The sequence below is a fragment of the Rhea americana genome, unplaced genomic scaffold (assembly GCF_003343005.1).
Source record: "Rhea americana isolate MKP2758 unplaced genomic scaffold, rheAme1 scaffold_47, whole genome shotgun sequence".
Taxonomy (NCBI): domain Eukaryota; kingdom Metazoa; phylum Chordata; class Aves; order Rheiformes; family Rheidae; genus Rhea; species Rhea americana.
Window position 1 is genome coordinate 1,979,104 of NW_028186612.1, and position 24,255 is coordinate 2,003,358.

At 41.9% G+C, this 24,255-nt stretch overlaps 1 protein-coding gene and 1 long non-coding RNA gene across 3 annotated transcripts; one reads left to right on the top strand and one right to left on the bottom strand.

Moving 5' to 3' along the window:
* The first annotated feature begins 52 nt into the window (after positions 1-52).
* On the top strand, positions 53-23,364 carry WDR86 (WD repeat domain 86). 2 transcript variants are annotated; one of them, XM_085316457.1, is made up of 6 exons: positions 53-742; positions 3,614-3,755; positions 5,187-5,619; positions 15,055-15,190; positions 19,487-19,590; positions 21,602-23,364. In XM_085316457.1, the coding sequence occupies exons 1-6, from the start codon at positions 580-582 to the stop codon at positions 21,818-21,820; spliced, it is 1,197 nt and encodes a 398-aa protein (XP_085172583.1). In that variant the 5' UTR covers positions 53-579; the 3' UTR covers positions 21,821-23,364. The 2 variants fall into 2 exon arrangements, with proteins under 2 accessions (XP_085172583.1, XP_085172584.1); XM_085316458.1 differs by lacking the exon at positions 21,602-23,364 and adding an exon at positions 21,405-21,595.
* LOC146589287 (uncharacterized) lies at positions 13,578-15,055 on the bottom strand. Its single transcript, XR_014897207.1, has 3 exons — positions 14,789-15,055; positions 13,892-14,051; positions 13,578-13,775 (listed from the first exon to the last, which is right to left on the bottom strand). It is a non-coding gene; the product is annotated as an uncharacterized LOC146589287 (long non-coding RNA).
* Positions 23,365-24,255: the final 891 nt, after the last annotated feature.

Here is a 24,255-nt window from a genome sequence, read left to right on the forward strand (position 1 = left end):
GGAGCGGCGCGGCGCGGGGCCGGCAGTAAGTGCCGCGGGGGGGCGCCGGCGTGTGGGGAGAGGGTCGCTGAGGGGAGCCCGCGGCCGCCATGCGGGGGGCTGCCGGGGGCAGGGCGTCCCTGCCGCTGCCTCCCCGCCTGCCCCGGCGTGGCCTTGAGCTTGCTTAAAATACAACTACGCGAACAACAAAAACATAAGATAAAAATCGCGCCGGGGCGGCCGGGCGGAGGGCCCGCGGTGCCAGGTGTCAGCAGCGGCTCTGCCGGGGCCGCGGAGCGCGGCGCAGCCCAGCGTGCGTGCTCTCGGGGACCGCGTTTCGCCGCAGCGCTCCGCTTCCTGCCGAGGAGGAGGCATCCGACGGCGCGGGGCATCCCCGGCGGCGAGRGCGTACGTGCCCGCCGGGGACGGAGCGCCTGAGCGCGGAGCCCGCCCCGCTCCTCTCCGCTGGCGCCCCGCGGCTCTGCCGGCAGCTGAGGCAATGGCCGGAGGCGGTCGGCGGGYGACGCTGGGCGGCCCCGAGCCCCTCTGCCTCCGCCGCTGATCCGGCCCGCGAGGCTGCGGCGCGGCCGGGCCGGCGGCATGGGGAACGGCGGCTCGGCCGTGAAGGTCTGCGCCGATCACCAGGGAGGCATCAACTGGCTGAGCCTGAGCCCGGACGGGCAGCGCCTGCTYACGGGCAGCGAGGACGGCACGGCGCGCCTCTGGAGCACCGCCGACAGCCAGTGCCGCGGCCACCTCCAAGGTACTGCTGCTTTCTACCTGCCTTTTCCTCCCTGGTCTGAAGGGCGGCACGGGTCGGCCGGCGCGATTTGGCCGCCTTCGGCCCCTGCAGCCTGKTGAGCAGCCCGGCTCGAGCTTGGTTTTCCTGTTCGTTTTGCTCAGAATTGGTTAKGATGCTGAGCAGAAGCTGTTTCAACCCCCCAAAAAAGTTGCCAGCACTAGTGAAGACATGAATCCTTTTTTTTCCACAAAATGCAGAACACAGCTATTGCCTAACTGCTGTCTCTTTCCGGAAGCCCTCTGATTCGCACCCTCATGAAATCTTGGCTTTTAGTTTCTCTCTCTCTCTTTTCTTTTATTTTTCTTTTTTGTCCTTTTAACCATCTCCTTTTCCAGATGGTCTTTATTTAGAAGTTTTTATTCAGAAGTCTGGGAACAAACCTTACTAAATAAGATTTATTTTTCCATAGAGCATAGTATCTTCATGTGTCAAATACAGATTGCTGGACTCTTCTGCTGTAAATTGGTTTTGCATTTTTTTTTAACAAAATTTACAATATGTGTGCTAACATCTGAATAATTACAAAAAAAAAAAGTGAAACTCTGTAGAGAACACAGCCAGGAGCCAGAGCATGGATCAAAGATGATGCCTGTGTTCTCCCACACTCGTGTTCTTTTTCTCTTAATGCAGCAAAAAGACCACCCTCTTGGACGTTTCTGATCCTTTTTGTCTTCGAGAAGTAAATGTTGTGATTTTTTTGTTTGTTTTTATTCTTGGCTTTTTTTTTTTTTTTTNTTTTTTTTTTTTTTTTTTTTTTTTGACTGTATTGTTTTGTCCCCATATCCTACTGTTCTTATGTCTCCTGGAAAACTCACTGCATTTGCTTTCGGATTAGAAATCCTTTTAAACCACCCATTAACTCTTTACTAGAAAGAGAAGTATATTGGACAATATTCAGAATCTGGCCTACGTACTGCTAGTGCTTCGGGTAAACCTTGAAGTATGTTGGTCAGATGCTTTGTGAACTGTCCATTGAATCAGATTGTTGTATATATTTTATATTTATGCATGCACACAATACTTACATAAATTAATATTCTAAAAGCTGTAAGTATGACAAAGCTATACCTGTAACACAAAGAGGACTTCGAGCTTCCACTTGAGCATAACCAACAAACTTCTGTGGTGGCTGTTTTTGATCTGACCAGCACTGGGTCTTATCTACCACAGCGGGGTTTGGTGACCTTTGTGGGGCTCGAAGGTTATTGATGTTTAAAATCTGACTGAGAGACTGCATTGGAGTAATCAAGATGTCTTGATCTTCTCAAAGCAAGGTTAGATGATGCCGTGAGAAAACTGTTGGTGGTTGGAACCTGCCTCAAGTAAGCTGCTTTGTGGAAATTTTTCACAAGAAATGGGGATGGGTGTAGTTCACTTACAACCCTGGTGATCTGTTTAATTTCGGACATCTGGTGAATTTCCTTAAGAGAAAACAAGACTCCGTGTGTGTTTGTAATGTGAATTCTCGTTTACTGATCACTGAAAGCCTTCGACTCGTTTTTCATTTGTTGTTAATGAACCCTCAGATCATAACAGCTTTTGAGTGGCCTGGTCTGGAAATGAACTGGCAGCCAAAAGAGTGTCTTATCTCACTGTTAACTCTGCAAGCCATCTTTTGTTTTCTTAAGAGACTTTCATTATGATAGCTTTCATTAAGATGTCTTCCTTTCTGGAGCTTGTGGTATATTTGTGTTATTGCAGGTAAGCCACGTGCCATTTGACAGGGAGGACTTCCAGGTGTCATTAATGCAAAGAAGTTCTGTTTTAATTTTTGAAAACTCTGAAAGGATTTTAGTTCAGGGCTGAACTGAGCAGAAATGATTCRAGGTGTAAGCAGAACCCATAGGAAGGGAGAGGGCACGGTCAGGCCTCCAGTAGATAAAAGAACTGTGTCATTTACATGCTGGGGACCCCAACTGCAGCAGTAGTATTAAAATCTGTTTTCAATACTGTCAGTGAACCTAACTTTTACTGCTTTCCTCCTGATTTTTACCTTGGTTTTGTACTATCTCTTTATTGTACAACACAGTTCTATTTTTCTACTGTYTCTCTCTTGTTTCTATTTTAACTATAGAGCCCCAACACTTTCTGAATGCTGTGTAAATAATAATGTTCTTATTCTATCTTGCTGTGTTATTTCCATAAAGGTATACTGATATATTGAAAATTGTATTTTTTTTTCTCATGTTATTAGTCATAATAGGGAACGTAGATAAACGTTTTCTACAAGTTATGTTTTTTGTTTGTGTGTTTCATTCAGCTTGGACAATAAAACTAAACTTGCTGGTAAACTTGCTAATGTCTCTTCATRATCACCTTTTTCATAGTCTCTTGCTTTAGTTTCATGCTGTTCTTTGTGTCCTGACAATCAATAGGTTGAGTTGAAATGCAGTCTTTTTTTTCTTGCCCTCAGAAGAAGGAAGCAAAACCATTTCTTTGTTTAAAAAAAAAAACATTTTTTACTGGTTTTAAACTTGGTAATCTGAGTTTTATTATACTAATACTAATTGAGCTCTGTATGTTTTTATAGAACTGTTTAGTTGCCTGGCTGGTGAAACTTTACAGTTTCCTTCTTTCACTTATTCTTTTACCAGTGAAGAAGAATTTTCCACTGTTAAGTAAAAATGTTTTGTTTTCTACAAGTCCTTAAATGTGAAATACGTGGTTGTACATTTAAAACTAGAGCTTCAGAATCTATGTGGCTTTGGGATTTTAGATCAAGATGAATTCAGTTTGTTATATTTTTCTCCTAGTTAAACTGAAAAGCTTGCTTAGYCTGTTCTGCTTGCACACATTGTGATTGAGCTTCATTTTTCCTTTTGTTATTTCTAGGACATGAAAGTTACATCACCTTTTGCCACTTGGAAAATGAGGCTGCCTTCACGTGTAGCGCAGATCATACCATTCGGAAGTGGGATGTGGTGACAGGCCAGTGCCTGGCCATTTACCGAGGGCACACGTCGATTGTTAACAGGTTGGTTCCGTGGAGTTCTTCTGTTAAGATCAGTGTGTTGTGTTCCTGTAACTTGTTTTCGCRTATATTGTCATTTTACCACAATTCTCCATTACTATGCCAAGAAAATGAGTTGTGTAAACCTTTGAGTGCATGCTACACGTGTTTTGTGCTGTAATCATTAGTTTTCCTAGCAACAGTGCTGACATATCCATAGACAGTGGATAGGAGAGAAAGGAAAGGCACACAGCAGGGGAATTGAATGCAGCACTAGGAATGGAATTCCAGAAGAAATTATTCAATTGATAACAGATGATTCTGATAAAAAGATTTCAAAACATCATGTCAAGCCTTTGTGTCAGTAAGAGGGATAAAGGCAGGGTTCTTTTTAGAAGTTCTATTCCTACTTGTGCAAACTGAGTTTAATATTAAACTGATTGTGCACGATTGATTGGCCTGTCAATTTAAAGTGCCTCTAAATAGTTGGAATGGATTTAATTAATCAAAAATAGAGCAGTCAAAGATCGATTTTTTTTCTTTTTCATTTTTTCCCTCCCTTCCTTACTAAGCTAAAAATGTGTCTGATATGTAGTTAGATTCTTTAAATAGTTAGGAAGGCTGCCTCTGTCTGTATTTTGGCCCTGGCCTGATAAATTGCTTGAATTAGCAAGTGGGAAGTGTGTTCCCTATTTGGGTGACTTTGTTCACAGTTCGAAAAGTTTCAGAGGTTCCTTTGGTTGACAAAGAAGACAGGTTGTCGTATTCCCTATTTCCATTTTGGAAGTATGAACTGTAGAGATTGTTCTGATGTTACATGTTTGGCCAGCTACACCTCATTATTGTGGAGGCCTAGTAAGTTGGATTCTTGCACTATAGTCTTTGTTTTGCTCTTCAGGTATGTAGTGAGTAGGGTGCTCTTTTTTGAGATCCTGGGCTAAGTGACGTTAACTATGTTAATGTTTCTGTAATCTGTCTATTTGATGGAGTGATGATTATCTTTGTAGACTCTCAGTTACAGTTTTTTTTAGTAAATAATTATTTATAAACTGACCTATGAAATCAGCTTAGAATTAAAAAAAAGTTCTATTTTTTAAAAAACATTATTTAGCACTATATAACCTGTGGAAAGTAAGTATTAGTGCAGGCTGGAAAAGATTTTTGAGAAATMTGAATGCCCAAAGCTACAATACTGCAATGTGCACATTGGAGTACCTCAATAAGGGGCCTCATTTTTCAGAAGGAGAGATAAGGGACAGTTTTGCCTGAGAAATAAAGTGTTTTCATATATAATTTGTTTTAAACAGGAAAGATGAATCAAGGTTGTATATGTGGTGGTCATGCTGCCATTCGGTGTTCAATTCAACACTTCAATGTTCTTGGCATTGGAATTGTGACAAAATATAGTTATTAAAGAATGATAGTATAAATACACGCAAACTTTATTTTTTACAGGATCCTAGTTGCCAAAGACTATCTCTTTAGTGGCTCCTATGACAGGACAGCCCGCTGTTGGAGCGTGGACAAGGAGAAACAAATCCAGGAATTCCGGGGCCATCGGAACTGTGTCCTGACTCTAGCTCACTATTCCTCCAAGGATGTTCTTGAGGAGGAGGAGGAGGAAGAGGAAGAGGAGGAGAAAGTGAGCAGAGACCTCCTGGTGACAGGTAGCACAGACTGCACTGTTAAGGTCTGGTGGGTGTCTAGTGGGCGCTGTTACCAGACTCTACTGGGACACACTGGAGCTGTCTTATGCCTTATACTTGACGCACCAAACAGGGAGCTGTTTTCTGGCAGCACGGATTACACCATTCGAACATGGAATATTGTCACTGGTGAGCAGTTGAAAGTTTTTAAAGAGCATCAAGGATCAGTAATTTGTCTAGAGGTAAGAATAGAGTGTTCTTCAAGAGCCGTTCGAGGGGGTAACTATATTCTATATATTCTATATGCTGTGAGTCTCGATTGTCCTTTCATCCATAGAAGAAACTCTGAGACAGCATACAAATGGTAAGCTTAAACATTCATATAGTAACAAAACAATCTCACTTTATAACCTTGAGACAACTCCTTTTTCCCTGAAATGCTTCCTAGTATCCTCTCTGCATCTAGGAGCTGTTTCAGTCTAATTCCTAACTCAGTAAAATCCTCTTAAGTCTTGAAATTCATGTGTACYGTACCTGGGAGCACTGTTCTTGAGTAGGATTGCATACGCAGGATCATCAGTCTTTGAAGAAAAATAACATGAGCTGCTGTTGAGGCAAGGAAATGGATGTAGGATCAGATAAAGAGGGGAGAGGGAAAATCAGAGTAAACTGGATAACTCTCGCYTAAAATTTTTCCTTTTTCTGAAGGTATTAGGGAAGCATAAAACTGAAAGAAACCTTGCTTTAAAAAATACACATGGACGTGGTTTGAGAAAAGAAAGAGAGAAACTAAGGGACAGTCAGGACAAGAGAATGGGCAAGGGAAATGAATAAGTAGAGAATAGGTGAGAGAAACCAGGAAAATAGTAATGGAGAGAGGGGAAAAATAATGTGACCTGAAGAACGGTATCATTTTTTTCTCTGTATTTTTTTCTGGTGAACATTACCAGGCTTGTTTATGCTGCAGAAGAGGGAAGGAGGTTAGGCAGATGAAGAAGGAAAAGGGCACAAGTACACTATGGCACAAGTACTTGTCCTATAAATTCCATTATACACCAGAAAATGGTAGTGAACTATTTAAAGAGCTATAGGATGATCTGTAACTTCATGTCAGGTCAGCAAACCTAAATGTTTTTAAATACTTGTGCCATATTAATTTCCATCAGACAGTAGTTCTGTAACTGCTCTCCTTGTTTGGTTTTGTGGAACATAATTGCTTCTCCTTTACGCAGAATAGAGTATGCATTTTAAACATCTATTTAATAAATGTCTCTGATTCTGAAGAAAATAGTCACAGCTGATAATTAGCAGATTGAAAGCCCAATAACACTGAAGGAATTGCATTTTTCTTCAGTTTTAGAGGGGAGGAAAAAAACAAATGTTGCTGTAGAGTAATGTTTGTCTTGCTTGGGTAAATTCTCTGTGTTAAAGCTTGTTTTCATGATGTTGTGGTAATGTATTTTGAGGATGCTCAAGTAAATCTGTTGCTGTTCTTAGTGTCACGCTATGTTTTACTGTTTAATTGTAACCCTTCTCCAAGGCACAGATCGGCAGCAGCAGAGCTGGCTTTAATTTAATCGGGTTCTTACTAAAATTGTTACACAAAACTAGCTTGACCCTTTCCGAGAARCCTGGGAAATTCAATTACGCTCTTTGAGCGCTCAGGGATGAGCGATGCYTCTCCACTTGTGAGCACAGAGTTAAACAACGGTTTTAAACAGACCTTCTTGTAGGGGAGAAGAAAAGCGAAACCAACATATCTATTTGGAAAACCTGAACAATTCAAAGTGTACAAGGTTGCTGCTGCCAAGACTGTGCTGGCAACAGGCCTGGCCAAATCCTCTTCTTGTAGCTGCGAGTAACTGGTAGCCGGTCACTTCTCKCATCACCAGTTGACATCAGAGGCTAGAAGAGTCCAGCTGGGGTACATACTGCCCCCAAAGACAGCATTTTGTTTTTGGGGCTCTAAAACCTGTCCCAGCTTAAATAGGCAGTGTATTGCTGTTGAGTAACTTTAGCCTGGGGATCTTTCCTAATTCCTCCCTCTTCCTTACTGGGTGCAACACTAGCTGTTCTGTTCCACTTGGCTGCCTCTCAGCACAGCCCACATGGTCTTTTGATTCTTTTCGAAAGGGGTCAATCACCAGGATCTATACAAAGATGTTACAACAGAATGGAAACTTCCTGAATAGAGTGTTTTTTATTATTTTTCACATGTTTTCCTCTCCAAAAGGTCTTGGAACCTTTGTTGCCCAGGGCTGCTTTGTGACAACATTGCAGTCTATGGCAGTGAGTTAGGATAGTATTTTTCAACTGTGGGTCAGGAAAGACTTGGAGGTAGTGGTGAATTGTTCRCATTAGCCAGCAAACAACTTTAATTGTTGGCAGTAGTTCAGTTTCTTCACAGCAGAGGAGAGAGCCACTAATTACACCAAATTTTCACTCCCTTATCCTGGAAGAGCTGAACTGGTACCAGCAATTAAAGGTAGCTAGCTGTTCTGCAGCTGGTATAAAGTGTGGAGAAACTAAAGGGAAAAAATGAAAACTTATTTCTGTTTTATTTATTCAAATAAGGGACCCCAAGGGAGGTTGCCCTTTCAAAAAATTTGAGAAATGCGCAGTGTGAGCTCTTGTCCTGGACACAGAACAAGAAAAGTTTGGATATTGAGGCCATATTTTCTCTAACTTTAAAATGTACTGTTATTTACAGGAATGCCCCAGGATGTTACAAACTGCTACCAAATAGGTCTGGACTGTTCCAGTCAGCTCTCCTTGCTTTCCAGTGAATACCAATAGTGGCCCTGTAGCAGTGAATGGAAATTTCCAGGGCTTCCTAGGAGAATCACTATAGGTGAATATCTGTAAAGCACACCCTGTTTTGCGCCTCCATTTTCCTCCATTGCTGGCGTATAAAAAGCAAAGAGGTGATGCCAYGTGCAGATTTTGAATGCTCTCAAGTTGCTCTAAGGTCCTTTGGGTCCCTGTTGTAGGTGGTTACCAGCTGAAATGGCTGCAGGTGGTTGGCTGTCAAAGTAGTCCTGCTGCAGGTGCCAGGTGATTCTAATGCCATACTTCTGTTCCTTCCTCCTCACTATCTAAGCTGGACTGGCAAAAGTTTTGCCACTAGACTTTGTATCCGCAGCAAGAGTTTTGTGTGTACTAGATGTTTTGGCTGCCTACTTCACTCGTATCCTCCAGCAAGGTAACAAGCAGTGGGGCAGCTGGAAGTGTTCGCTCTGTATTTCTCCTGTAATGTAATGTTAGCTTGGCAGACAAGGGGTGGCACCTGTTTTGACTGTTCACACTGCATGTAAGAGCTGGTGATGAGATTTTTGTAGGAAGCAATGGGAAAAAGCGAGGGTGGGCTGAGAGGAGTCTCACGGCTCATTCTAGTTCTCTCACTGAAAAACTTCAGGCCTGGCTAAAGACCAATATTTTTAATTAATAATCAAACATGCATTTTCCTTAACACAGCTGTCTACAATAGGCTGAATAACCCTGACTTAAATGTGTACTGGTAAATGTTGTTATAAATGTCTCCAGAGTGGTTTTGCAGACTATTCACAAGGATTGCTTTGTCCTTTGCTGGTTGCTCAGCCTCTGTGAGTACTTATCAAAATTGTACTGCCGCAAGTTGGCAGAAAGAAATGATCCAGCTTGGAATTTAGCTTGGATACCACAGCAAGCATTCTTACTAGGATGAAAATTGCAACAGGGGTTGTAAATGGACGTGAGTGGGCAAGGACTTGCTTTAGTTCTGCAAAAGATCCTTTGTCGGGACCATTCCCTTTAGTTGCCTTTTAAAGCTGACTAAAAGAAAAGAATGCTTTGAACAAAGCCATTGCCTGAACTCTGTTTATACACTTAACTGTAATGATCACAGGGACACAATGTTTTCTCCTGTCACACCAGTTAGCAATGAAATTAAGTGCACATAGTTTTTGTATTGTGCTTGTATATGCTTGCATAATTCATCCAAGGATGAAGATGTGAATTAGAGGAATGTGAATGTGTAGAGCACCTGTTTGTAGAAAAGAAATATGTTTCCAGGACCGTTACTTTGACCATTAATACAGCAGAGAAGCTGAAAAAATATTTTGTAATGATCTGACCAGAAACTTCATTCTAGATGGAATCTCAGGAAAAAAAAGAACTCTCTCTTGCCCATGAGGAGTTCTTTAGCTTGTTAAAATGAATGTGGTTTGAATGGGATCCCGAAAAGCTAACTCAGCTGAAGACTTGCTTGAGATTGGTCCAGTTGGTGATTTTTAACTTAGAAGTGGTTGTGAACTGAAGGCCCAGCAGACAGGTTGTGGGAATACTGACCCTGATGGGAAGAATAAACCAGCAGTGTGAAATGTGGCTGATAATGTGAACTCGAGTTCCTCAGAATGAGCCTGAATGCACTGACCTTCAGAAAGAGGATGTATCCAAATGTGATCAGAGAGATGATTGCATCTCCTTGGATGAGAGGTAGATTGTGCCTTAGAGCAAAGGTTAATTTAGACAGCAAAGTCCACTCCTATAAACCATAGATTGAAATATCTGCTAAACAGCTCTATTCCAAAATTTTTCTGGCATTCATACAGGTAAAAATGAAGCTGCTGCATATATTCAGTTCAACCAAGTTTGTGGAGCAATAGGGACATTTCCGGCTTGAGAAAGCAACCTTAAATTAGATTGTTTCTATTCATTTATTTGAGTAGTGGAGCATCTAGGGGCTACAGCCAAGGTCAGAGTTGCATAAAATATGAGGGTTTTTGTGTTTAAATGAGTACCTACTTCAGCATTAGCAATCTATATGTTGCCCCTGCCTGTAACTTTGCTAGTGTTAAGCCAGTCTGAACTTTCTGATGGAATAGTACATCTCCAGTGTTTTGGCCTGGGGATTAAGACAAATTTGTTCTATTCATGTCTCTGAGTTTTGTCTGGTTCAAAGCAAAGTCTCTCAGAGTAATGAGAAAAATGAACAGGCCAGAGTTACAGATATTGATACAGTAATTGTCTGGCTGAGGCTTTAAAACTGAGCATCTGATTGCCATCAGCTTTTTATTCTTTTGAAGCTACGTAGGTTTGAAGTGTCCAGTCGGCTCATTAGGATCTGAGCTGCAGATCTTGTTCTGTGTTCTTGCTGTGCTATGGGTGTCCTTGCCTTGCCATGTTTTTCCCTGTCAGGAGCTTTGTTGGGAAGTTAGCCAAAGTGAACAAAGCTTCCTTAAAGTCAGCCAAGGAAAATACAGCTCTGAAAGGATCACTGCTTCTCTAGGCACTGGCAGATTAGAATATGTAATTGTATCTACTGATCATTTTTAAACCAAGAGTTGTCAAACTTTGGTATACTTGGAAAATATTGAGTGAAATTTTRCGTCTTTCCTTTTAAATCATATGAAAATTAAATTCTCTAATGAGGATAGGTCTGAGGGCTAGGGAATTGGGTATGGATTTTGGAGCTTTTGAGCTGGAAAAAGAAGGYCCAGGAATTACGGTCCTACAGTTTGTAAATCGACGAGTATTTGCTGGGCTAACTCCACTGGGTGCCTGTAAACAAAAATGGATGCCAGTCTCAGCATCTGAAAGGCTTAGCTCTTACCCARGCTGCAGAATGATCTGGCATTTTGGTAGAGAAGTCACTATGCTTTGTCTGGCTCCCAAGAAGGGACTGATCTTCTGGGCTTCCCACATGTCAGCAAGGATATTTAGCCCAAAGAACAGCAACTGTGGACGTTTTCTTTCAGGAACGTGACTTGAAGGAAGGGAACGGGCTTGTTTGTCCAATAGTCTAGCAGAGCTGGTAATCTGGGTTAAATGGCGTCTTCAAACTAAGGAGTTTTCAGTCCATTTGGAGAGTGCCACGACTGTAGGACAGGAGAAGCCAACTCATTGTGAGGAGTCTAGCAAGAGTCTTAGAAGGAGCGTAAGCAGGAGGCAACCTGTCAGTGTTTTGGACACCTGGCTGGAAGTGAGCAGGGGGATCTGTGTTAAAGCCTCCCTCTTGAGCTGCTCAGATAGTTTTCAACATAGTAATYACTTAAGAAAAAATGATTACAGGAGCCAAGGGCCTGCTGGATGATCCTAGAACATCCACTGCTTCCACAGTGAAGGTGGCTTGAGCCCAACCAGCRTGAGGGTATTTGCACTGTTCCAGTCTTGCAGAGGTAGAGTTAGCCTTGCTGTATCTGTGCTGAGAGATACTCATGCCTTCCTGCAAGCTCACAGAGAAGGCTCTGGAATAAAAATACTGCTCTGACATGGATCAGATTGAACTGATGCTTCAGTCTTGCTCTTTTCAGAGAAAACCCCTTCTGATTTTCATTTCACTCTTGGCCAGTTTCAGGGATACTATGTTCTGTGCACTAGTGCTTGTAACAACTGCTTGGAGGCTTATAAAGCTTCCTGTGCATTGGAGAGGGAGAATCAGCCTCCCAAATAAGGGCTTTTTCTGGAATTTTGACAGTCAAGAGTTAGCATGCCATGAGCTTCAACTTCTTTTTTGGATATGGACTTCACTTGCCTTGCATCTTGCTTTTCCCATCTATATGGTATGGAAGATAATTTATCTTATAGTTACACAGAGAGTGAGATCTGCTTGGGCTGGGGGCACTGTGTGCGATTTGTCTGATTTAAATACAGATGTCTGTCGTATTGTAGCTTAGAGTGAAGTTGTAAACTAGACCTAATTTTGGTCAAGTGAAGTGGGAGTTACCTCACCTAAATTGATATAGACAGCTACAAGTGAGGTGGCTATTCTTGTCAGTGGGACAAAATAGCTTTGTTTTTAAGGGTCAGACTATTTTAGACATTTCCTTCAGGGTGAGATGAATCATTCTCTAGACTACTGTGGCTATAAGGGGCTATCTCAGCTGTAGACAGCTGCATCAATTTAAATGAGATGATGCCTGCATCATATCACTACAGTTAGAGCTGATTTACAGCTTCAGCCTGAGGTGATAGCGCTTGATGGCTTTCCCCACTGATAGCTATTTTGTGCTCAGTGTTTTAAAAATATCTTGGAAATGAGAGGCTGTGTGACTGTCAGAGCCTGTACTGGGTTTTGCTGCTGGCTCTGCTGCAGACTTTGTCTGTGACATCCTCGTTTAACCTCTTGGTACTGCTGTTTCTGAGCATGGTTGAGGAGGAAGRTGCTTTCCAGTGCTGTACATATGAGTACGAATGACTACATCCTTTGCTACTGTGCTCACCTGCTTATGGGGAAGGAAAGTATATAGACGTGTACCACAGGGCAGTCTGGGTGGCACAGAGGCTCTGAATTTTATGAGGACAGTGGGTGTGCAGTCCATCTCTCCAGATGACTGGCTGGGCCTTGGAAGCTTTTACAGCTCTTAAGATCTTGATGTCATAAATTAACTGAGTAAGCCCACATCATTTAACACATTTTTGTATCTYGCAAAGAAGCAAATCCAGGCAAGTTTCTGCTGTTCTTTCGCTCCAGCATTTATACACCCACTTAAATGTAGAAATCAAGCAGCGTAAGCTAATGTACCGTGAACACAGAGTGGCATTTACCTGCAGGAGGTTAWAACTTAGTGTTTTCCCCTGTTCAGTGGGTGGGTTGATGCTGCTGGCAAGCTGTTTGGAACAGAAATGCAATGAATTGGCCAAGAACAACCCAGCAGGACCCCAACTCAAAACAGCCTCTCGCATTTAGCAGGTGTGGTGTGACAAAGTTCTTCATGCCTGTTCARGTTGAGTCCTGCAATTCAGGGGCGRGTTACCTTCCYCGGGTTAGGCTGGTCATTCCTTCTCTTTCCTCATTGAGAGGTAATATTAATGCCATTGCTAACGCAGCTCAAATGTAATGAGATSTGACACTTCAAACTACTGCTGGCTTTTAACAGCGGTATGTGTGTTACAACCTCCTGATGTTTAGCTATGAAAACTGTCCTGTGGGCCAAGTTCTGCTGGTAGGAAGCTATGCATGTACTGCTCTAACCGGGCTGGTGGGAACTGTGTCCAGTGATAGTCTTGGCCTGACTGTGCACCTTCCTTACACAGTTCAGTGTAGTCCCATCACATTAATGCTTTATGTCTATAAATACAAATTGTTGGATGTTCTTACAACATTGTGTGAATGCTTTTTGTGCARAGCTCATTAGTGATGCCTTTTGGCAATGGGGTGATTCTCTTTGGGAATGGAGGTGGGGAGGGGAGAGAACCGAAAACATCCACCTCACAGAGCATGCAGAATGGGGACCATGGGTTTATAATAATCTGGGTGGGGGGGAAGAGCTGGACCACGGGAAGTGACATAAAGCAAGACCCATGTCAGGTTGATTTGTTACTTGTTCAGCAGCCAGTGCCTTGCAGGGTTCCTGGAGACATCTGAGGAGCGTAAGGGGTTAGTGGTCCGCTGGTCAGTTCAGCCTTCTGGTTTGTACGTCTGCAGGAGAAACAAGATGTCCTTACTCYTTATGTAAATTCTGGTTCTCCCTCCTGTCTCTGCACCTGTTTTCTGTCTGTTTGATGTAGAGATTGTCACAAGTCCGTAAGACTTACGTCAAACTGTAGCACCTGGATTGCTGGGAGAGCGCGTGATTGACCGACTGACTTTGTTATACTGCCTTCAAATGGGAAGTGTCCAGCCAGTCTTTGACTTGGAGGTGTATACAGGCAGAGCTGTGTGCAGTGATGGCTGCTAAAAGCTTTAGTTTGTTTTCTGTAAAGAAAAAGCTTTAGTTTGTTTTCTGTAAAGAAAAATCCTAAAGATTTTTCTTTACGTTGTGGAGAGTTTCTCTGCTAAGCTGCTGAGCTTTGGATTTCAGAAGTCTCATGTAGTTGCTGTGCACGGGCTAGTTTTATAATCTTGCGCAGGCCCCTCGCTTTCCGTCTGTCTCCATCCCCCATCTGCATGGTGCAGATAGGAATTCTTCCCTTTGCCACTCTCTGTCTTGCCTATATGGAAAGAAAAAAAGACAAACCCCACCTCCACCCTTGTGAGCTTACACAAGGTGCAGAATGACTAGTACCACCGGCCCCCATTCGTCCTTGGGATTTGTAGGCAGGATTGCTCTACTACAGCCAGCAGAAGGTAATGTGATTGAAAGACGTTGAGAATCCCACGGGAGAATAGGTGATTTATAATCCTTAGATACTATAGAAAGACTTGTGGAAATACAGATACAAAACAGTTTCAAGGAAGAAATAGTTCTAAATATTGATCTTGTGCAGACTAATCCTGTAAACTGTGATTTATGTTGAGTGGGATTTTGTTTTTGATTTACTCTCTTTGTCACTCAAAATTATTTTGGAATTTTTGTTTTAATTGAAACATACGATCTGATTAGTGTTCTTGCCACCTGTACTTTCTGCAAAGCACACTAGATTTTTGAGGTTCTATTAATGTAACTAATTATGGAAATAGAGAAAGCATTATTAAGCTTGATGAAATCTTACCTGCTTGCACCAGCAGATGGGCTATTTTTTTCATCTTCTGAAACATGGAAGCTGTTTTTTAAGGCCAAAAATTCACATGGGAGACGTGATCGTGAAGAATGCAAGATTGGTTTTGCTCACTATCCCTCTGTTTCGAGGTGTAATTCTTACTCTGTATAATTGGCTGTTCAGTCAGAAACGATGACTTCGAATGAGTCACTTCAGTGCAGTTCTCTCATGAACGTGCCTAAGAGACTATTGCTCATGTTTTTTTCTCTTCCCTTCAGCTAGTGAATCGGCATTTATATTCAGGAAGCGCGGACAGGACAGTGAAGTGCTGGTTAGTAGACACTGGGGAGCGAATCCAAACGTACAAGGCTCACAAACACAGCGTTAGCACTTTGAAATACCACGCTGGGATCTGTAAGTTGCCTTTCCTATGTTCAGCAATCCCCTGTCTCGTTTTGGATGTTTGCCTTTGCTCAAAGATTGTTAATAGAGAATATTATAATTTTAAAGGCTTGAGAAATCGGGTTTAAATCCTGAACTGCCTGTGAGTTGTTGGTGCAGCCGTGGCTTAGCCTCACTAGTCTGGTATCTTGTCAATCTGCTTCTGCTGCATACCCAGGGACAGCGAGTGCTGCTGCTGAACGTGCAGCCCTGTGCCTGCCTTTGCTGTTTGGTAGGTACCAGGTTATGGATTGTTCTAAACCAGGATCACATCTCAAATGCTCACTGCTCTTTCCTAGGGGTTAGGATTCCTGTTCAAASTCTGCTCACTTCCTAGACTCATTTCTGGAAATTCTTTTCCTTTTATCTGCCCTCTTTCCTCTCCCCGTTCTTCAGGCCACCTTTCCGGTGTAGCCAGGTATTGCTTGCATTCTTACTAGTGCTCGGGATTCAGCTTCACTGCTTTCAATACCCCTATTAATAGTGATACCTTTATGCAAATGCCTGTTGTTGATACAATGGTATATTCTGACCATGAAACTTTCCTCGTTAAATCCCTCGYTTGCCTGACTTTCCTTCAGCATGTCATCTGTGTGCTTCTGGGTTTGGCTTGCAAGGCTGCAGCTCTGTTTTTATCAGCCTGAACCTCTCTCTGCTTCATCCTTGTCTTATACTGCCACTGACGTTAGACCTGACGTGCCTTCGTTCGCTTCCCAAACAACTCTTTCTCTCCTTTACTGCATATGGATTACAGGGGTTGTAATGCCTTTCCTCAACTAATCTAGAAAGTTGCAGTGCTTTCCTGATTTAATTTCTGTACTTTGGCTATGACACACATAACACCGAAYGAATAGTTTCCATTTGGGCCCTGATGTCTCTCTTGGCAGATAAGCAGTATAATGCTGATAAATGACTGACAAATGGAAGATAATATGCATTGGAAGAAAGTGGTTTCTGCACCTGCAGATTGCAGTTTAATGAAGTTTTTTTTGTCTTTTTTAAACGTAAAAGACAAGCATTGAATCCATCAAGCCTACCCAAAGGCAAGATAAGAGTGCTAAGCTGACACTGGCCTGATCCAGTAACAAATCTTTATGCCACAAAGGCTATAATGGAAAGACTATTGCCTTAATTAGTGAGAYCTCCAGAGCTGCAAGTTCCAGTGTTGATCCTACTCTTTATCCAGTCAGTATATACTTACCAGACTGTCAGAAACCATCATACAGAAAACTTAGACTCAAAGAAAAGTTTMATTCCAAGATGCCGTCCCCATCAACTCTGTGGTTTTCTCTCTCTCCCTCCCCTCACCCTGCCAAACACTTGCATTATTTTTCCATAATATTCTCTTTTGTATAATGCAGGCAATATTGTTGCAATTAGTCAGACCYGTGAAGAACATTTTGATAGTGTGATAGAAGTGTTTGCAATGTTATTTAAATCAAATGCAAAAATGCTGAAGTGTCAAACAGGGAGAGTTGAGTTGATCCACTTAGAATAAATGTCATGGAAAAATGTTTGGGACTTGTCTGAATACAATTTAGAGGCAYTTCAATTTTTGAAAGAGGACATTTCCCCTTAAAAACGGATTTGCATACTATGATTGGTTGTGTTATAGTTATACCTTGACATTCTAATTGAAACAAGATTATGAGGTACTGTATAAATACGTGATCTGAGGTGTTTTCACTTCAAAAGTGTTGGAGTTAACGTAGCTTAAAATTCCTGCTGCTCACCTGGAACGGATCAGCACTATGTATATATTCTCTGTCTTTTRAAAATGAAGAAAATACTTCAGTGTAAATCACGTTTTTTATATTTGTCACATTSGCATCAGCCCTGGAATGTGGAGAGAACCCCTGCTGAAAAGTAGTAACTTTGTGTTAGAAGATCTTAGCTTTGCTATCTAATAAATAGTTCAGGCAACCAGTCTTTGGGAGYTTATAATCTAAATAAAAGTATATAATCTAATAATGAAAGGAAAAATATGTATGTTTCTTAAATGGCTCTATATAGGACAAAGAGTCTAGGCAGATTTGAGAACTGAACCATTAGAATGTGGTTTTTTTAGTGGCTTTCCCCAATCTATCTGTGTAATTAATAGCATGGGGAATATTAAAGCTGGTTTTCAATCTAATTTACTTAATGGTATTATGCTCGTTATTTGTCTCCTACAATATGTGCTTCATCAATTAAAGTTTAATTCAACTTATGTTTTTTCATATTGCAAAAGCTCCAAAGGAACACTTAAAATCCTCCCTCCCAAGAGTCTGAAATTCAAGTAAAAAATAAAAATGTTGATTTTGTTTGCTTGTTTGTTTGTTTTGCAGGTGTAAATGTAAGCATATATTTAAACATTACATCCAGGTTAGAGCAACAGCTTCCCTTTGAAACTTAGAAGTGCAAATTCCTAAATCTAGAGTGACAGTTAAAAAGACATAAAAGATAGCTGTCAAAAGCAAAGTCCTGATAGTGGTAGCTAAAATAAACTGACAGCTGCAAAATGTGAGCAGCTTTTAATTGGTTCCTACTCTCTGTGAGTGTGTAATAGGTATTAAGTGATTTCTGTTCAAGGGAAAAAAAAACACCCAATATTTTGTTCTACGCTGTGCATTGTTGTTACTGATTTACAGTCTGGGACAAAGTGCTTTTTCAGGATTTTGTTGATAATAATTGCAGTTATACTGACCCTAATACTGGCCTCTCTAAATGAAGTTGATTTTTCCTCATCTAGATGTTTCTTGATGATATCCTTTAGGTGCACCCAGGAAGCACCCAGCCTGCTGCTGTTTAAGTTGACGTTGGAAGGTTGATGGCAGTAGGCAGCATGTTAGTTTGTCTCATGTTAAGTCCTGAATTCACTACAGTGCTCATTTCTTYACCTTTCCTTAGGAAACCAACCTGATCTCCCCCGAAAGATAAGGAATCTGTATTATTCAAGCACTTCAGTTTTGCAAATCTTTATGTGTTAGTGGCTTTTGCGAAGGCATGAAATGCAGGGATCAGTAAATATATTGCTTTTTGCAGTTTTGAAATTTTTATCTCTTGGTAAAGTTGGGGAGTTTAGGGTAAGCRAGGAGAAAGTGTTATGAAGGCAGTTTGTAAACCCTTAAAGCAGACCAATGTGTTTCTTTGGGGGTCTRTTGCTAAATATATGACCTAAATATTCAACACTGCCTTACAGTTTCTAGATGCAGCAGTTCTGGGGGCCTAATTGGAAGAGCCTGAAGTGTTGAGAAATTCTTCTCAGGCCCTAGTAAGATACTCTAAAGAAACCTGATAAACAGTCAAAATCTGCAGTCATGCTTGATTTAATAAAACAAAGCAACTCCCTCCACCACTCTTACAGCACTTGTACTTTATAGTACATAGAATACACGAGTTATGACTCAAACCCTCAAATAGTTCTGCAAACACGTGTATGATTCCAAAATTGAGATTATAACTTGGACGTTGAATCCCTTAAAGGCACTGCTGCTTGCAACGATCCTAAGCTACAGGATTTTGCTGACAAAATCTACTCTTCTAAAATTATTTACGAAGCCTAGCTAGCTGCCTAAGCATGCTGCTCACCTTTAAGGGCAGAAGATTTAACTGTAGTGTTTCATCAGAGATGGCCCTATATATTGATAGTAAGTGGTTGAAAATAGGTGAAAAATATGGTATGTTTTAATAATGCTAAGGCCAAATGTCCTTTTATTAATATAAGGGAGGTAGGAGTTTGTTACTGTGGTTTGAAGCTTTGCTGTACAGATGCCTGAGTACTTAACTTCTGTTGCTTGATGCAGTATCTTCTTCACTTCTGCTGCTGTAGTAATAACTGGGATCCTGGAAATATGGTAGAACAAGTGGAAAACTTAATTGAAATCCTTGGCACCTGACTTGAGATTAAATTACCTATTTAAGTTAGAATTATTGAAGCATGTTTAGACAGAGAAATATATACGGAAGAAAAGAGCATAAGCAGATATTTGAAGTGTGTGTGGATTGAAATGCTGATCTATGTAGGAACTTCAGACTTAAGGAAATTCAGTGTTTTGAAAAATAAGAATAAAAAAACAAGCCTAATGATTGTTTTCAATCACTAATTGATGGGGTCGGGGAAATTAAAATTATCTGATCTTGGTATAATTGAGAAGAGAAACAAGTCTAGAAATGATATGTCTTGTTCCTTAGTGAGCTAGTTTTTGGTATGTTTTTGAACTCGTGTGAACTGGCCTTATGTGGCCGCTGACATTTGGCTACATGCTGTGTTGTGGGGTTGCTTTGCAGTGTTCACAGGAAGCGGTGATGCCTGTGCAAGAGCTTTCAATTCCAAGAGTGGTGTCCTGCAGAAGATCTTCCGAGGACACAAGTTCATCATCAACTGCATCCAGGTAAGGAAGGGGGCTCTTTGCTGACCCAGATGTTGGGCTTTTTCACTTGTGATTGCTCCCTCATTTGGTTTGTGGGAACTGGTATGGCCAGCTATTCTCCACATTCTTCAGGTCCGACATTTTTCTAGGATAAGGCAAAATGTAATGGTCTTGAATCTTCCTTTCTCTGATTTTACAGAATCTCTGATTTTACTTCATACTAGTAAGGGTAAGTGAAACTACAGAATGGGTCTCAAGAGACAGTCAGATGCCTCAGATTAGAGGTTTTTCAGATCAGTTAGGCAAGCATCCATAAGGGATGAGACAAATATAACTGATCCTGTGTAGGAGCAGGGAAGGGACTCTGACCTCATGAGACCCTTTCTGTCACGAGACCATGTGATGAGAAGTACTTGCAATGCTCTATGCTGCATAACTGGAAATGTTACCAACAGAAGTAAAGATTTTCTTATTCAAACAATATATTATATAGATTTATTCCCCTAACTCCCCTGGGTATGGCATTCCTTAACAGTCTAGCACCTGGTGACCATCCTGTCCGGTCTTAGTCAAGAGCTAGTGGTGATTTCCATGTGTTACCCCATATATATGTATGTATATAAAATATAGCCATCAGCATTTTTTTTTGTATACATATAAGTATAAATCCTACAAGAAGCTCTGTACTAATGTGTGACTCATCCCATCAGACAAATGGAAGAGACTCTGCCATTAAGTTAACAATTTTCTAAATGTTAATTAGAAGTCCTTAAAAAATTGTTTGTCTATTGTCTAAAGCAGAGATGTCTCTGCTTGCCTATGCTCATGGCATCTTAAATGTTAAAAGAAGGGAAATTAGTAATCCCTGGGGTGGTGTTAAGACTGGCATCATGGTTTAAGTTATAAATCAGGGGGAGGTGTGAGGGGGTGGAGTTTTAATCTGAATTGAATCCCATGGGCGCTTTGCACATTTAAGGATCCACATCTCCACATATCACAATCTTCAGTRAAAGCTGTGTGCAGGATAAGGATTTTGATTAAGAACATGAGACTTAAGCGCTCCTGACAGGTTGACAGCCAAAAGAAAAAAAGGAAGAGGATAAAATTCCTTTTGGAGTCAATCTCAAGCACCAGCAGATGTAAACATGCCTGTCTTCTGTATTTTTTTTTTCTGAACTGGCAAGTGGCTAGTTGGTCTTAAATTGCAAACCTTTGGGTACTGAGYAATTGGGTTTCCTAGTGTTTTGTTGCCTCGGTGTCTGCAATGAATACTGTGCTTATATTTGCACCACTGTCACTGCCACTGCATTGTGTGTAGACTCTGCTCTAATAGTCAGCTGTGATCGCCTGCTCGTGGTTATGGGCGATACGTCTTCAGTTACGTGGTGCTTGTGGTGCCCTTGTAAACGAGACTGCCAGGTGAGATGCTGGCTATCATGGCCTGCCTTGAGAAGACTGAGAGCCCACAGCAGTCAGGAACAACAGGGAAAGATGATAGAGATCTGTGGAGGGTACTGGAAGTGTTACCAACAGAAGTAAATGTTTTATTAAAGAAACAAAGTGCAGGGGAGAATCAAGTGTTTGGGAGAACAAAAAATTTAGAAAGAGAAATTGTACTTGTTGCTTACTACAAAGGAGGAGGGAAGGTGAGAAGAAAAGCATCCTGAAACCCTCCACGGCCCACTGATGTTTCCTTAGCCTTGATCTTCAAATCAGCTGTCTAAAAACATCACTGAAATTCCCAGGTAGAGCCTATTCTGACACTAAGAGTTTAGTTCCCCATTGCATTGCTAGTGGGTTTAAGTTACAAATAACCTATGCTGTTTATTTTTTAGGGCTCTGAAGTGCCTGAGAAATGAGTCCTGACTTGGTTGTGTGTCATTCCACTTCAGCTTTTGCGATAATTTATACAGACTCTTGCAGTGAGCCTYGAGTGTTAAGATCAGGCTCTGTTTGCTCTGCCATTTGACAGTTTGACTGTGGTGATTCTGAGCTGTGGAGTTTGGTATTAAGTGTGATCTTGTTGTTCCAGATTCACAATGAGTTGTTGTATACAGCTTCCCATGATGGCACACTAAGGATTTGGGACATCCGGGGAATATGCAAGAGAAGTAAGCGACGTTTGAAGAAGGAGAGGTCTGCCCAGGGCCGGAGCTCTCAAAAGGGAAGTCTGTCTCGTCTTTTCAACAACAAAGTTGGCTGCATAGTACAACAAGAAAACGGGGAACAAGAGACTGTTGAACTAATGTGACAGCAGGATAGACTTTCCATCAGTGACCGAAGCTGAACCTTTTCTGTGCTACTGTACAAATAAGCCAGAACTTGGAAAGAGATGGGAAATGGGATTGCTTGTACCTCTCTTCAGGAGCCAGGATTCTCCATGACCGTGAGGTGGACTTCAGTCAGACTCTCACTCTGGCTCTTGGCAGATAGTTGAGCTGTACTGGGGTTAGGAGGGACTGCAGTGTAGTTCAGGTGATGTCTGGGGGCGTGTGTGTGTGTGCATGTATGTGTGTAAAAATATTAGGAACTTATTTAAGACTATTTTTTTTCCAATTTCCTCTGGCACAGATGTGTTTCATGCTTCTGCCTGACTAGTACCTGATGGGAGATGTTTCCTCCTCTTCCTGTTGCCTGCTCACATGCTCTCTGTTCAGCTGAATGTAGAACTGAAAGCTGCCTTGCAGTGTGACTCTGAATTCCATGTTCTCAGCTCACCTTTGAGTTAGTTTTTTGCTGATCAGACCAACTCATGCAGGATGGTGTGGCTCAGCAGGAGTAAGTTCAAAGGAGATTCAACAACTCTTTGGGACACTGGGAGTAATGGGACAGAAACTAATTGTTTTTAAACAAAACATAAGCTAGAAAACACTTTAAACCTCCGGCCTTTTGTATCAAGGTTGACAGTTTGCCAACACACAGCAAACTCTCCTCACCCCAACAAACTAGCCAGTTTTTCCTCTTACCTTACTCAGTAAAGAAAGCATCAGCAGCTTCACTTGCATCTTCCATGCTGCCAGGGCTGTGTGCTCCCTGTCATCTTTTTGTCCCAGGCAMAGGTCCCCAAAGAGGGGAGTGCTGAAGGGCAGAGGTTCCTCTGAAGGCTTCTGCCCTGGATGGCAGGAGGCGGAAGCTGACCACAAGGCTGTGTGTCAGATGGAGGAAGAGCAGTTGGTGCCAGCTAAAGGCCCAGGACATGGATGTATGTGTGACCCAACCTTTCCTGTCTGTCACGCCTGGCTCGGTTTCTCCGGTGAAGGAGACAAGGTACTGAAATGGGAATGAATGTCCAGTTGTAGTTGGGTGACCCAAGACAATTTAGGTAAGACGACAGTTTTAGGATCACAGGAAAGTTCAAGTAACAAGGGACCTCAGGAAGTCCCGTGTCCATCCTCTGCTCAAAGCAGGGTCAACTAGAAGGTCAGAYTGGATAAGCAGTCAACTTCAAGGGTACTTCTCCCAGTCTTTTTCTATGTTCATCCCTTGCTGATAACCACTGAGCCATATGTAAACAAGGGTTCTTATATTTTTCTATTTGCAGATACATCTCTTTGTAGCATTGGTGTAGAATATCTAGTCACTTTTTTTTTAATATGGCTTTATTTATTCTGTACTACAGCAGATAAAAATGCTGTAATACTCTTTTTAGAATGGAGTAATAAAAACTGTAACTGTTAACCTGTAGATACCACATTTTTATTTTTTTCTCATACAGAGGGAATGTGGTTGGCTGCAGATGCACAGCAGTTAGAATGGATGGAATATGGAAAAAAAATAAACACACTTTTGGAAACATTTCTTGCTTTTGTTCACTGATGGGGCTTGGATTCAGTTGTGCTGTGGAGCAGTCCTGCCTCCTGCCTGTGATCAGCCTGCCAGAACTTGGTTTCTTTCTTTAGCCAGGGATGAGTAGCCACAAACTAGTGTAGTCTTAAAGGGAAAAGCATGTGTGATTGAGCCATGCACACTGATTCAGAGCTCACCTCTGCTGCTCATGGTGGCAGGTATTTGTGCGCACTTCATAACCTTCATATCCAGCAAAGCAAGGGTCCTACCATCTTACGGATGCAGTAATTTCCAAAAAAGTAGGAACAGGCCCGTGGAAGGGCAGCTGGAGTTAATAGCTGTCCTGTTGCTACTGTTCATACTTAATCTCTTCATTGTATTTGCTTTCTTCTGCTATCAGTTAAGTACAACTAACTAACTGAACTGAAGAAATATGTTCTGCACTCAAGTGTCCCAGCCCCAGGCCCTGTGATCTTGGTCATTATTACAATTGAGCCAAAACATCTCTTGGAGCCGAAGGGTTGGCACTTGTAATGTCTGTAACGGAACAGGCTGCCGGAGCCCTTTAGTCCGATACGAAGCCGTAGCAAGTCACCACTGCACTGGGTCTGTCATTGCTGCTGCACATGCACTCCCCTCTCCTGCTGCGCACCCTGCTAGCTCTTAAAAGGCAGGTTTGTCTAGCCAGTTAGAAACGGCACTTTCATTATGTTAAATGCCTCCACTGAGAATCTAATTTTAGAGCTCATTTGCACATTATAGCCTAATTTCCCCGAAACTCCTCAGTCTTGTTGTGGTAGGCCTATGAGAAATGTTTATGGGGTGGTAGCTCTCAGTTGCTAGGATGATGGTTTGACATGCAACTAGTTTTACTTATAGTTTGTTTATGAGGTTAATACT